The sequence below is a fragment of the Pterocles gutturalis genome, unplaced genomic scaffold, assembly GCF_000699245.1.
Source record: "Pterocles gutturalis isolate BGI_N339 unplaced genomic scaffold, ASM69924v1 scaffold15041, whole genome shotgun sequence".
NCBI classification, from domain to species: Eukaryota; Metazoa; Chordata; class Aves; order Pterocliformes; family Pteroclidae; genus Pterocles; species Pterocles gutturalis.
The window spans coordinates 14,737-27,649 of record NW_010100705.1 but is presented as its reverse complement, the minus strand read 5'-3'; the positions used below and the strand labels follow the sequence as shown (position 1 = coordinate 27,649).

Here is a 12,913-nt window from a genome sequence, read left to right as displayed (position 1 = left end):
CTCTGGGATTCCTGTATGGCACAGAGTAAGCTGGGTTTGCTCTTGTCCTCTTCCAGTCTGAGAGCTGCTGAGCATCAGAAATCCTGGGGGATGCACTTACAGCATTCTGGTTATGGTGGTTTAGTTTCTGTGATTGTCCGCAGTTTCAGCAATGATGTGATGATTAGCAATACGCTGTTAACCTTCCCTATTCCTCTGAAGTGATTAGCCAGCCCTGGCTTCGTGTATCTTTCTGGGAAATGCACTGTGAAAAGCTGTCCTGTTAAACCTGGTAGCATTAGCTGTAAAATTAAAGTTTTAGACTTTCTGGACACACACATAGTTGATCCAGTGTAAACTCTTTTGTGGAAACTTATTAAAAATATTCTCTACATCCGCCTTTGCTCCACAATGACTGTCAGTGGGAAGGCTGTATAGAGATTTACTTACAGGTAGAATGAGAACCATTTATGAAGAAATTAAACATTGAATAAGAGCAGTGTTTTCCTTAGCATTACCTATTGCAGGAAATGCTGGCAGGCACCACAGAGAAAATTTGCCTTCTCACACCAGTTCTTTGTTTAGTCACCTGGAGTTAGGGCAGACTGATTTTATACACACAGTTGTGTGTCTTCATTTCCTGAAAGTCTCTCTGCTCCTGTTGCTGTGCCTCTGTGCTAATACTGAACTGAAATGAATGGGACATTCCAGGGCCATGTACAGGGCTCCATGTTTGCAAGGGTGTTTATGGTGATGAGCCCTTTTAATGAAAACATGAACTGAGCTCAATCTGCAGTTTCTCTAGGGCAGGAATCAACACTGGTCCTTCATGTTGTGCGAATGCAATGTGTGCTGGCTGGAATTGTGTTTTGCCATTCTAATATTTTTTCCTTCTTTGGTGTTTTAAGGGCCTTAAACTCTGGAGTTGAGTACCACTGGGACCAGCTGAATGAGAATGTCTTCACTGTGCATTCCAGCAGCAGGAGCACTGAGCGGCCTGGGTGAGTCTCCTGGGTGTGGGTTAGAGACCCGACCCTTTCTGCTGCTTTTGTTACGTCTGACAGCACCACTTCGTCTTTCTTCCCTTCACACTGGTAACTTTAAATATGCAATTTTTCCCTCCTTTGGTGCTGCCAGTGATGGTGAAGCACGTGTGTCACTCATAAGCAAGCTGCGGGAGGAACATGGGTCTCAGATCATCAAAAACGCCATGGAAAGTAAATGGTCTGTGGAGGATAACTGAAGAATGGAGGGTTTCACAAAGATGCTTGCAAATCTGTTGGGTGGTCCTGGTGACTGACTTTCATCCCTTTAGTTTCTGGTCATGGGACAGTTGTTTCTCAGCAATAAACTCTAAAAATAAAGCTAAATCCCTTGACAGCGCTATTGGCTGCTTCATCCAGTCTGTCCAGTGATGCAGACGTTAGTGACTCTAAACACAAGGGTGATGCAATACCTTGCTTCTTGCCTCAGTGACAAGTACTCCATAAGCCAGCTGCTCTCAGCAAGAAAGCAACAGTCTTGCTTCTGAATTGTGAGCTCCAGGATCCCAAGGAAGTTAGGAGCTGGTGTACAGGGCAACATCTGTGCTGTCCTACAGCCTTGGTCTGGTTGAGGGTGAAAAATAAGCAGTAGAGATTCTTTACACTGCCAGGTGAGTGGGTATTGCCACTACTCACGTTTTTTGCCAACACATACCGGTCTTGCAAGATGGGCTTAGGAGCAGCTTGAAGGCAGAAAATCTGCTTAAGAACTAGCTCAAAGAGAGAGGAAGAAAGGAGTGGCAGGTTTCAAAATCTTATGAAAAAAGGTTGTGAACAAGGCAGTCTTTCCTAGAATCTCTTTACCATTCCGGGCACTTAGAGCCAGAGGTCAGTTTTGGAAAGAGCATCCAAGCATTGTCAAGATTCAGCTCTCGTAGCGTCGTACACTTCAACTGTTCGATTTGGAGAAGCTAATGAGCCTTGAGGCAGTTCCTGTTGTTTGCTTTTGAGAAGAGCAAATTTCTCTTGTCCAACTGGAATGGGTAGAAATGCCTGCTGGAGTGCATTCATGTGTGATGCTGACAAACTAGGAGGTCCGGAGGAGGGAAGGGATATAGGCTGCGTCCTTGGGAGTTAAAACCGCCCTGCCAAAGTGCAGAGGGAGGTTGTCTGTGCATTTATAGTCCTGCGCTGCATGTCGTGTTCCCCACTCAACTCGGTGACCCCAAGACAGAGTTGTTCTGCAGGCTTAGAGATGCTGCAGGGATATCTATCCATGCCTGTCAGATACGCTGCTTCTATGGAAGGGTGAGTTGACTCTCAGACTCTGTTGGCTTAAAATTTGAGAGACTAGCCAGCTGAGGCTAGAGAAGGGTGTCTCTGTATGTGTAAATAAGTGCAGGTCATAATTCTCTCCAGCCTCATCTACACAGGGGCTAGAAGGTGCCTGGTTGTAATCAGGGCAAGAAGAGGCTCAGGTGGATGCTTCAGTCTTGCTGGGGCACGTTGCCTCCAATGCTCCTTCCTGGTCTTATTTGTTTTTCTCTCTTTTCAGAACCAGCAGAGCCACATGGAGGACAGACAGGGACATGGGCCTGATGAATGCCATAGGCCTGCAACCCCGAAACCCCCCCACCTCTGTGACTTCGCAGGGTACCCAGACCTTGGCGCCTCAGCTGCAGAATGCCGAGACTCAGACAGAGAGGGAGGTACAGGAGCAGGAATCCGCCTCTGCAGGGACTGGGGAAGGTAGGAGCTCACGCAGTGATTTATCTGATAGAGCTTACCTGGTGAATGGGGAATTTCCACATAAGTTCCACACCCTATCAGTGCGTTTGGATGCTCCTGTTATCTCTTCAGCAAAGATTTCTCCAGCCTAATTTGCCTGTAGCCAGGCCAGGATAATCAGGAGAGTGAAGCTGTCCATATGAATAGAGAAGTTGTCTTTTTCATATGCTTTTAGAGGGCAAAATGAACTCTGCTTAAGATAGTTGTGTCTTTGTAGAACCAGCTGTACTGGCTTCACTTCTCACAGATCTCCTGAACTCTAACCATCAGTAAGGCTGCAAACTGTTAAGAATTATCCTTTCTGCCTCTGGGTTAAGAGTTTAGCTTGGTCCTTCAACCTCTCTATCTTCACAAGCTCAGCATCTGAATGCAAAATAAAATACTGTAAATCACTTCTCACAAAGCAGGTATGACTATTCTCATTAGTCTGGTGAAGGCTGAAATGAGTGTCCAGCTCAGCTATTAAAAAATGTCTCTTTAGTGTTTTTCAGTCCAGGAAAAATTATGAATATGTGAAAAGCTGGAAGCAGCTGATGTGCAATTCCTATATGATTATAAGGTCACTGATTTTTTGAAAGCATTATGATTTTGTACGGGTTTTTTTGTCTCTATACTGTAACATGTTGCTTGAATCTGAAAGCGTGGCTAGGAAGGAGCTGGGCAGAATATATATTGGAAAGACAGAAAATCAAGGAGACAGTGTTGAAGTTATTGGTTCATGATGAACCTACTTGTCTTTGGGAAGCAGCTCATGACATGCCTGTTTGTGCCTGTATGCTTGCTTGTGCTCTGTCACTCTGAAAGATGCTTTTTGGCATGTGACTCTTCCATGGTTTCTGCTGTGCAGCACCCAGCATATGTGATAAGGCTTTGTGTTTCTCTGATCTTGGCTGTTCTGTTCAAAGTTAAGTGGCAAATTCCTGACCTGTGGGGTTTCCCGTCTGCTTATCTCAGCTGAGCTGAGATTAACCTTCCTGGAAGGTTAGTACTGTTGAGGGCGTGTGAATAAGGCTGCAATGTATGATGTCTGGACAAATGCTGGACTTGTGGGAACTGGTTCTTCCACTGAAAGTGGTATGCAGACTGAGAACAGGGTACACTGTGGGACCTTCTTGCATCAAGGCCGCGACAGGTGATGCTGCAGGCTTGGGGGTCTTTCCCTGCTCTGTTAAACCAGTGGAGTTCTCCAGTGCTGCTTCTCTCTGCTGCTGTTCTGCAATCTTCTCAAGGTTTCATTATCTCATTCTTTCTAATTAACCCTTCAGTTTTCAGATCTAGATCATGGTTTTTAACTAGACCATTAATGAGATGGGGAACGGCTGTCCATTACCAGTGGCTTGGGCAGGGTAACTTTACAAAGAAGCAAAACATACAGCATTTGGAAGAAAAGGCACATAAATAACAAGCCTAGGACAGAGACTTCTCTTTGTCTCCTGGTCTTGCTTAGAAGAAGATTGGCAGGTTTCATATCAGGTATGATTTATAGCTCAGATGCTGCCTGACTGCATGTCCCCTTGCAAGTGGCTTCACCTGCAAAATGGGTTGTCACACTCCTTGTCTCCTGTATAAGGACCTTTAAAGCAAAGGAGTTATTCCAGTATGGACGCATGCACTGGAGATGAGCCAGGCAGTCTTACCCTGCAGTTCATCAGTTCTTATGCCGGTTGCATCCTCAGTGGAAATTCCTGTGCCAAGGCTCAAGAGCAGCTCAAAGCAAGGAGCTGTTAAGACATTAACTATCAGGAGTGTGTAGGATCCAAAAACCCACTGTAATCCATGACAAAGGAATAGTACAAGAACCTATAATGAAGCAGAAAGACAAGTTTTCAGCTGCTGTTACCAACACCTCAGCCACTTAGCCAGGGACTTGCGGCATCAGTGGTCTGGTTCATCCAAGAGGCTTTGTGCTTCCCATTGTGCTTGAGCCCCATTGCACTTCTTGTGACGTTGAGGTTACTGGTTTTCCAGCATCATAAACTCTTGTGGTGCTTGTCCAGTGTGTTCAGGCAGGCTAGAATACATGCTGTGCTGTTCTTCTGGTGGTTAATTTGGCCACTGTATCTACCATAATTCTTTGCCCATTGAAAGGGAAACAGTGTTTCCTAATAGCAGGATCTAGATGTCAGGGACAGGAAGGGGGGGGAGGGAAATGTGCTACAACTAACTTGGTGTGTGACCTAGGGCAAATTATTAATCATCTACCAGATGGGAATAAATCTTCCCGTAGTACAGTACACCAGGGGCTGTGAAGATTAATTAGTGTTTTGTATGGGGCTTTGAAGATGGAAATCACTATGTAAGGGCTTAACGGTATTATCAGCAGCAGAATGGATAAATCAGATGTGATTCTGAGTAATGTAAAGTGTTTTAGTTATCACCTCGTCGGGGAGGGGGGGAAGTGGTGGACAACGAAACAAAACCAAAAAATGCCCCTGAATGTTTTTGGTTTTTTCTTAAAAAAAAAAAAAAAAAAAAGGCTAGTGCTACCCCCAAGAGTGGGTTTCTGTCCTATGTCCTGTCAGCCCCACTGTTTGGGGAATTCTGGCTCAGGGCATTTCTTGCAGATATGTGCTTACCGTACAAAAAAAAAAAAAAGTATGCAGAATTGCATCAGAAATCTAATTAAGTTCTGTGTGGGTATAAATAGTTTCCTTTTCTCATGCAAAGCTCTGCGGGGACTTTGCTGTTCTGATTATCTTTCTACCTCCTTTGGAGGAATGAGTATATGATTACTCTGTTAGAAGTGAATCCCTGTAATATCTGTATCTTTTTGTTTTGCAGCAGTTGATAGCTGCCTTGTGAACTCTGCTCCCAAGCCACACATAAACCAAGGGAAGTTGAGTTGAGAGGGAACTAGGAAATGCCTAAAACAGTGTTTCAGCTGTCTCCTACTTTCCTTTAAGCTGACAAACATAGTGGAAATAGTGAGGGAGTTGTAACTTTGAGGCACTCTTAATTAGAAACAATCTGTTAGGAGTTATACTAATGTACATACACTATATACATGCTATATATTCTATACTGTGATTCTGTGATACTGTGCTTTCACTTGCAAACGGACAGGCATGATGGGGAAGGGATCTGGATTCAACTCGCTAATTCAATCTCACTTAACAACCAACAAAAATTCCTAATGAGATTTAATGGCCAAAGCTTTAACCTTTAGAAATTGTAATTCCCAGTCCAGACTGGGTCAGGCTGTGGCTGCCACTTGTTCAGGCTGCTGGATCTGTGGAGTAGGGTGCAAGTGGCAGTGACTGCCAGGGACTGCAGCTGTGCAAAAGGTGCTGCAGGCTGAGGGAAGGGGACCTTTGCAGAGCTGCAGGACATTTGTTTGATAGTATTCCCATGCTGTCCATTTCCATCACGTCCAACTGCTTTCAGAGGTTGCAGCAGACACTTCTGAGAGGGAAAAGGGTTGTGAAATGAAGGCTTGGGTGTGTGGGATTCAGTCTGTTCAGACTGTTAGTAGTGAAAAGACAGCACATGCAAGTGAAACTTTCCTGAGGATGAGCGGAGTCAGTATGCCTGCGTGTGATGTAATTTAATCTGAGACATTAGGAACATGTGTCGGGAGGCTGTATGGGCAGGAATACCATCCCCAGCTGAGCCTCATGAATGCTAAAAAGAAGCATGTTGTTTTACATTAGCTGAACACATTCTTGCAATGCTCTTGTCAGGTGTGGTGTGACTTTTGTACGATCAGTGTGGAAATGGGAATGAGGACAGCAGGGATCAGCTTCCAGATCTGCCTCTCATTCACTGTAGATCTCTTAGCCTTTCATCTGCCCATCTATCTGTAAAATGTGCATCGTATGTTCTGTAGAACTGCAGATTTATGTTTCTCTTTAGTCCTCTGAAAAGCACTACCTAAAAAATAGAGTCAGGTTCTGGAAGCATGTGCTATGCAAGATGTGTGAGCTGCTCCAAGTACCTGTCTCTCTTGGGATTAAATTATGAGGACTACTTTTAAACTATCATTTAAAAAGTTTCACTTGTACGAATCACCAAGGCAAGATATTGCTAAGAAATTTGTTAGAAGTCAAAGCAATTGTGTCTTTTCTGAGTTCTGTGCAGTTGTTTGGATTAACTACCTCAAAAAGGAAACATGCTTCTGAGCTTGGTTGGGAAAAAAAAGTAACTGGTAGTATTTCTTCTGGCACCAAGGGAGATGTGATTATTCATAGCTGCTTATGCCGTGCTGTGACCCTCTCTTTCCTATTCTTATGCAAAGAGTGAATTAATTTAAGGATGCTGATATTTTTATCTTTGAGCATCTGAATTAGTGGGTCAGCTCACACCTCAGAGCTATTATTCTGTGTTCTCTGAAGACTTGGATATCTCTGCAGTGCTTACTCTTAGTTCTAATTTTGAAGCTTTGTTTGCAAGCAGGGGTACTAACTACTGCTGGTTTTAGAAAGAGGAAAGCTGAAAATAGGAAAAAATTCAAGAGCGATGTCAGTATATCTCACAGCCACAGAGGAGCCTGATCTCATCCTTGCTTCTGTGGGCTTTGCTTTTTAGTGGGTGTGTGCCGTCCATGCCCAGGGATAAACAGGTTATACTCCCTGTAAGTACTTCATAGACCACTTAATTTAAGAGTGGAAATGTTTCTGCCTTATGCCCAGCTCCACTGAAAGTTTGCCAGATGTTTCACCTTTGTAGTCTTCTGTGTCAAACTCTTGACTTGCCAGAGTAGCATGTCAGAGGACTTGTAAAGACAGGTGTCTTAGCTAGGGAGTATTTTGTTAAATGTTGGAGCCAGTCAGATAGATTGACAGAAGCCCTCTGGTCTTTGGGATAATAACTCTCAAGAGTAATGTTTTGTGTCTGTGTTTGGGATAGATGGGGTTTTGGACCTCTGGGAAGGTCACTTTGGTTAGAGTAGAAAAGGTTTGTAGGAGCACAGCACTGTGGACACAACAGTAATGCTTATTTGTATTGCAGAAGAGAGCCATGGATGATGCTTTTCTGTCCTGTCAGGCACAGAACTTGTGTCTCTGTCCAGAAAAAGATGCAAGACTTTCTGAAGATTGCTTCCTGCTCTGTGATGGATTCTGGTACAGGGTCAGCCTAGGTGGGGAACAAATTGGCAGCTGTTATGCTCACATTGGTACTTCACATACTGGAGCTGGTTGGCTCAGTTCTTTAGATTTTGTCTGTAGTGCTCTGTAAGGTTTTTCTATTTTTCTGACTCTAGAAGATGGGCTTAGAAGAATGAGAGCTTAAGATAAAGGATTTTACAGGGCCTGGGAAATCAGAATGTAGTTTTGAGCAAAAAATGAGAGAAGAGGAATTGCCTTCTCTGTATGGAGAATTTAGATGAGCTGTCGTTTGGCCTGCTCGTCCAGCAGAAGCTCAGGTTCATGCTCTGGGTATGCCTGAACCCTTTGGAGTTTGAAAAAAGTGTTGTGAGTATGGTGTTTCTCTCTGTCCTGGTTCTGTTCAGCTGGTGGAGCAGGGAATGGGGTTTGGCCAGTGCAGCAAGTTGAAACTTTTGTCAGTCTGAGGTGTGGGGTTTACGGCATTGCTGCTGTTTTGGGTAAGTGCCTGCGTGCACACTCTGGACCTCCACCAAATGGAAGTTAGCTTCTTTCACTTGTACCAAGCACTAATGTAGTCTGCGTTGGCAGCCTGGTGAAAGAACACGTATGGGAGTCACCAGGCAGTGGAAACGGGCTGGATGTGAATCTGTGCTGTGGCTCAGCTCAAGGTAAATTGTGCAGGAAGCTTCCCTCTGAACTAGTCAGCCAAAGCCATTGTCGAGGGGTGGAAGAGGGGAGGACAGCCCCCAAAGCAGAGGTGCTTGTTGGCTGCTTGAATGGTAGGGCTCACTTCTGGCCCTTGACAGACTTTCTGGAATTTCCAACACTGCTGGATCTCTGTGCTTGTAATTTGAAGGCTTGTGACTTGCTGATTTCTGCTGTGGTGTCAGCCCTTGCCTGTTTTCTGAGCAAGAAGCTGTCTCAACTGGAAATTCAGCTGTGGCACATGGTAGTTAAGGGGCAGGGAAGAGTAGGAGGTGCTGTGGTGTGCACTGCCTGCATGGACTCCTCCAGTGAAGCACGGATTTGGGATGCTGAGGAGCATTGGCTGGGCATCCTTGCTGATGCACAGTCCAGTGCTCCCATATTGGGCCAGTTCATAGTAAGTGGTCTGTCAAGAGCGGAGCGCCTGCTGTTCCAGGACTTGTGTAGAGAGGGCTGGTTGGCATGCCTCTAAGCCAGGCTGTACATCTTGGCTTTCTCCAGCTGCCTCTCTGGCCTGGCCAGATGGTTGGTAACAAAGTGCTTACAACTGTGCCCTCAAAGGAAGCGATGACTGGATCCAAAACCATGCTTCTCAAACCTTCCACCTACTTCTGCTCATGATTAAGGCTTCAATATCCCCTGGCATGCGTGTTTTTCACACTGAAGTTTCCAGTCTAATAGCTGTCTCTGTTCTGGGTCTTTGTGCTGGCCAGCCAGGTTCCTAGTTCACGCATCAACCACATCCTAGTTCATGCACCAGCCGTGTCCTGAGTAGGATTTCTCTGCTAAAGTTGTGGGTCAGGCTCTGCCCAGGGGGTGTTCTTGATCACTCCTCTAGGCTCTGCTGCACATTCCCATGTGGTCACTGGTGTCTCTGTGGTCTCACTGATGCTCTAATCAAGGAGCTATGTATTTGCTTTATTTATTCTGGATATATCAGGCTTACTACATTCCTAGCAGAAAGGGACGTATTCTACTTGTGAAAATTAGATTTGCCCTTAATGTCAATTCTGTTTCTACAGCAGGGCAGTATGTCAGCAGACTTGCTTGAAGGTGGGATTAGCCGTGCCCTGTTGTGGAAGAAGCTGGTGGTGTTTGATGCAAGTGCTACTGAGCCCATGAGGAAAGGGAAAAAGCTGTCACTGACTGACTGCGTAACATGTTAACAGCTTTAACTGTCTTGCTTTTTAAAAAAATAACCTGTGCAGTGGCATAGTGTAGCCTATGCTGAGTGCCCCAGCTCCCATGTTGGGTACATGATCTCCACCCCACAGCCCCAAGCGATTTTTGGCTTCCTAGTCAGTGCGGCACTTTGGTTTTTATTGTGTTTTAACTCCTGCCTACATCTAGCCTTGTTGACATTTGTGTTCATTTCCTGGGTGCCAGGAGGAGCTCATGGCTTTCTTCTCTTCTCTAATCAGCACTGCGTCTGCTTCACAGAGCTGCAAGTGAGATTTATCTCTTTAATAAGAATCATCAGGATCCTACTGTGTAATGATTCTAGCAGTTTATGATTACAGATTGTTTTCTCCAAAGGATTTGGGTAAGGTTTGTAGCAAAAGGAGGATGCTGAGAAACAGAACTGGGTGGGACCTTCCTGCCATGGGAAATGCATCTTCTGTGTGGACTATTTCTCTGTGAGATTTTGTTTTTCAAAAGTAATCTTCATCAACCAAAGCAGCTAACAATGGTTCCCTCAGAGCTCTGTACAGCCTGACTATGAAGGGAAGGCTTAGAGATAGACAAAGACTCTAGACCTTAAGAGATGTTTTTTGCATTCCTCGAAAGAAATCAGTCAAGGGGAGCAGGAGCCTACACACTTGGTCTTTCTTTGATCAGAGGTGATGTGGCAGCACACATAGTGTTCTGTAGCTGCTGTCTGCTTTTGGCCAGCTGCCTGTGTCCTCCCTGATACTGGGGAAATTGCCACTGTGTCATCTGCCTGGGGTGTTCTCAAACAGGTGAAGCAGGAAGGGCCGCAGGACTCTCTAACGACATGGTGAAATGTTTGGTTTATTGCAGTGCACACTGAGGTTTTTCTTCATGCCCCTGTGGGACTGGCTGGACTGTCTCTGCAGCTGTGAGAAAACACACTCCCTCTTTGACTCCTCTTTTTTCCCCACCTGTATGGCTAGATAAGAGCTGCTTCTCCAAGGCTTGGACATGCAAGTCTGTGAGGGATACCTGTGTTTGCAGGCAAGATCTTCTTGACAGAGTTCAGTGCCTGTGTTTGGCACTTCACCAAAAGTTATGGAAATAAAATGTTGGGCTCCCTCTGGAACAGAACCCATCTTCTGTCCCAGCACATGCACACAGTGTGATGCATCTACACAGCATGCTTTCTCTTTGGGTTGTGGTTTGCCTTGTGCATCAAAGTTGCTTCTGCTTTCTCTTGCAGGTGAAGGTCCAGAATATGGGGCCAGTGGAGAGGATGCCCTGAGTAGGATCCAGAGGCTGATGGCAGAAGGCGGCATGACTGCTGTGGTCCAGCGGGAGCAGAGCACCACCATGGCGTCCATGGGCGGCTTTGGCAACAACATCATTGTGAGCCACCGGATACACCGGAGCTCTCAGACTGGTGCAGAGTCCACTGGAGCTGAGGGCACGTCAGCACAGCAGTCCACCTCACAGCAGCTGGCAGCTGAGCTGGAGGGACAGATCCTTTCAGAGTCTATACAGCTGTCAGAGCATGGCCTGAGCCCGCGGACAGCCCCGAGTGGGAGTGAAGGACAAAGCGCTGGTGATCTGGACCTGCCAGAGCAGGCCCAGTCCTCCATGGACACTGAGGGACCAATTGAATACAGTGACCTAACTAATAATAACCATCTTCCTGACAGTACCAACTTCTATAGTAATGACAGCACCAGCGGGGAGTCGCGGAACAGGTAGAGTTTGAGTCATGTGTTGGTGCTACCCTTGTACTGCTCAGCAGAGACCTGTACCTCACAGCTGACCAGGAGCTGGAAGAGTAGGGACATGTGGCTCTGATGGGATGCTGGTAGTTCAGAGGGCTTCTCTGTCCTGGGTGAGTGGGAAGGGCTAAGGACTGCAAGGGAAGCCAAGGGGAAGCAAGCATACTTAACTTCCAACATTCCCGCTGCTGAAGAGTTAACAGGAACATGAACCATACTTGGCTGCACGTCATGCAGATTTTGAAGCCCCATGGGATCCCCTGACCTCAGCCCTAACCCTGCAATTTGGTCAGTGTCATCCTTTGTAAAGCCTCTTTCCTTTCCACTTTCCTGCCCTTTTATGCCCAGAGGCCGATTCAGTAGAGTGAAGAAAGGGAAGGGGTTCTACAGCATCCTTTTGGAGACAGGCAATCCCACTGGGCAAACCTGGGCGTGATGCTCCAGCTCCATTGCTGGAGTGGAGGAGTCTTCCAGGCCACAGTCCTGCTCCATGGCACAGCACTGCTCCCACCTCAGAGGGTGGTGTTCTGAGACCCGTCCTGCCTGCACTGTGGTCTTTTCTGGGAAGAACTGGGCTTAGTCAAAACTGGCATGGCTCAGGATCTGCTCACTGGTGGGGATCTTTCCCTTTCAGAGAGTTAGTTTAGTACTTGACAGGAACGTAAGCAGAGCTGCTGTGTAGATAGGTAGAGGGACAGGGGCTATTGCTCTCTAGTCAGGATGCAGTCCACACAAGGATGTTCTAAGCTGTGCCAATATTAACATGAATGAGGCATCCCAGGGGTTTCATGGTGCCAGGACAGAGCTGCACCTCCTTGGCAGGGGCCAGGAAATGGCTTTCAGCTCCAGGCCAGGGTGTGAGGTATGAGTCTGTGATGTAAGGTGTTGCATGTGAAATCTTGACCTTGTACATGTAGTTTCTAGTGGAGAAATCAAGGCTCTGATATTTTGGTTTTAGTCTCAGATGTGATTTTCCTTTTCGTTTGTAACTCTTCATCCCTAGCAGGCTTGTGGAGGAAGGACGGGGAGACCGTGAGTGCTAACGAGGGAAACACCAAAGATCAATGTCATTAAAATATGACAAACCCTTGCTTGACCTACTGTCTTAATTTGTGTGATGGTTGTCTCTGTGTTCAGCCTTGGGATGGGAACATCCAGCTCAGAAGCTCCAGGTAGTTTACAAATGTCAGATGATGACCACACCCTTCCCAGGAGGAAAGCAGGCTCAGCCTTGTGAGTTGGAAGCCCAAAACTGGGGAACAGTGAGGAGCATTTGGGAATCTTGATTGCAAGTGGCCTTTTAACAAGTCTGGAGGTGAGCAGGCACTTCTGCGTTTCCCATCATTCAAGAACTGCACTGGGGAGAAAAGAGAGCATTTCTACCATCCCGCTTGAAAAGATACATAGAGATGTGTCACTGTCTTTCTTGGGCAAGCAGACAGTGGTCTGCCTTGCTGACCTCAGAGCAGAAAAGGGGCACAGTATCTGTCTGTTCTGGATA

General features: G+C 46.2%; 1 protein-coding gene across 3 annotated transcripts in view; it reads left to right on the top strand.

Moving 5' to 3' along the window:
* The window catches only part of AMBRA1 (autophagy/beclin-1 regulator 1), a 124,172-nt gene extending 111,841 nt beyond the window's left edge, over positions 1–12,331 (top strand). For all 3 annotated transcript variants that reach the window (XM_010080866.1, XM_010080858.1, XM_010080850.1), the window contains 3 exons: positions 888–980; positions 2,518–2,711; positions 10,899–12,331. In XM_010080866.1, coding sequence (XP_010079168.1) covers positions 888–980; positions 2,518–2,711; positions 10,899–11,389 — 778 coding nt within the window. In that variant the 3' untranslated portion in view covers positions 11,390–12,331. The remainder of the gene's footprint in view (positions 1–887; positions 981–2,517; positions 2,712–10,898) is intronic.
* Positions 12,332–12,913: the final 582 nt, after the last annotated feature.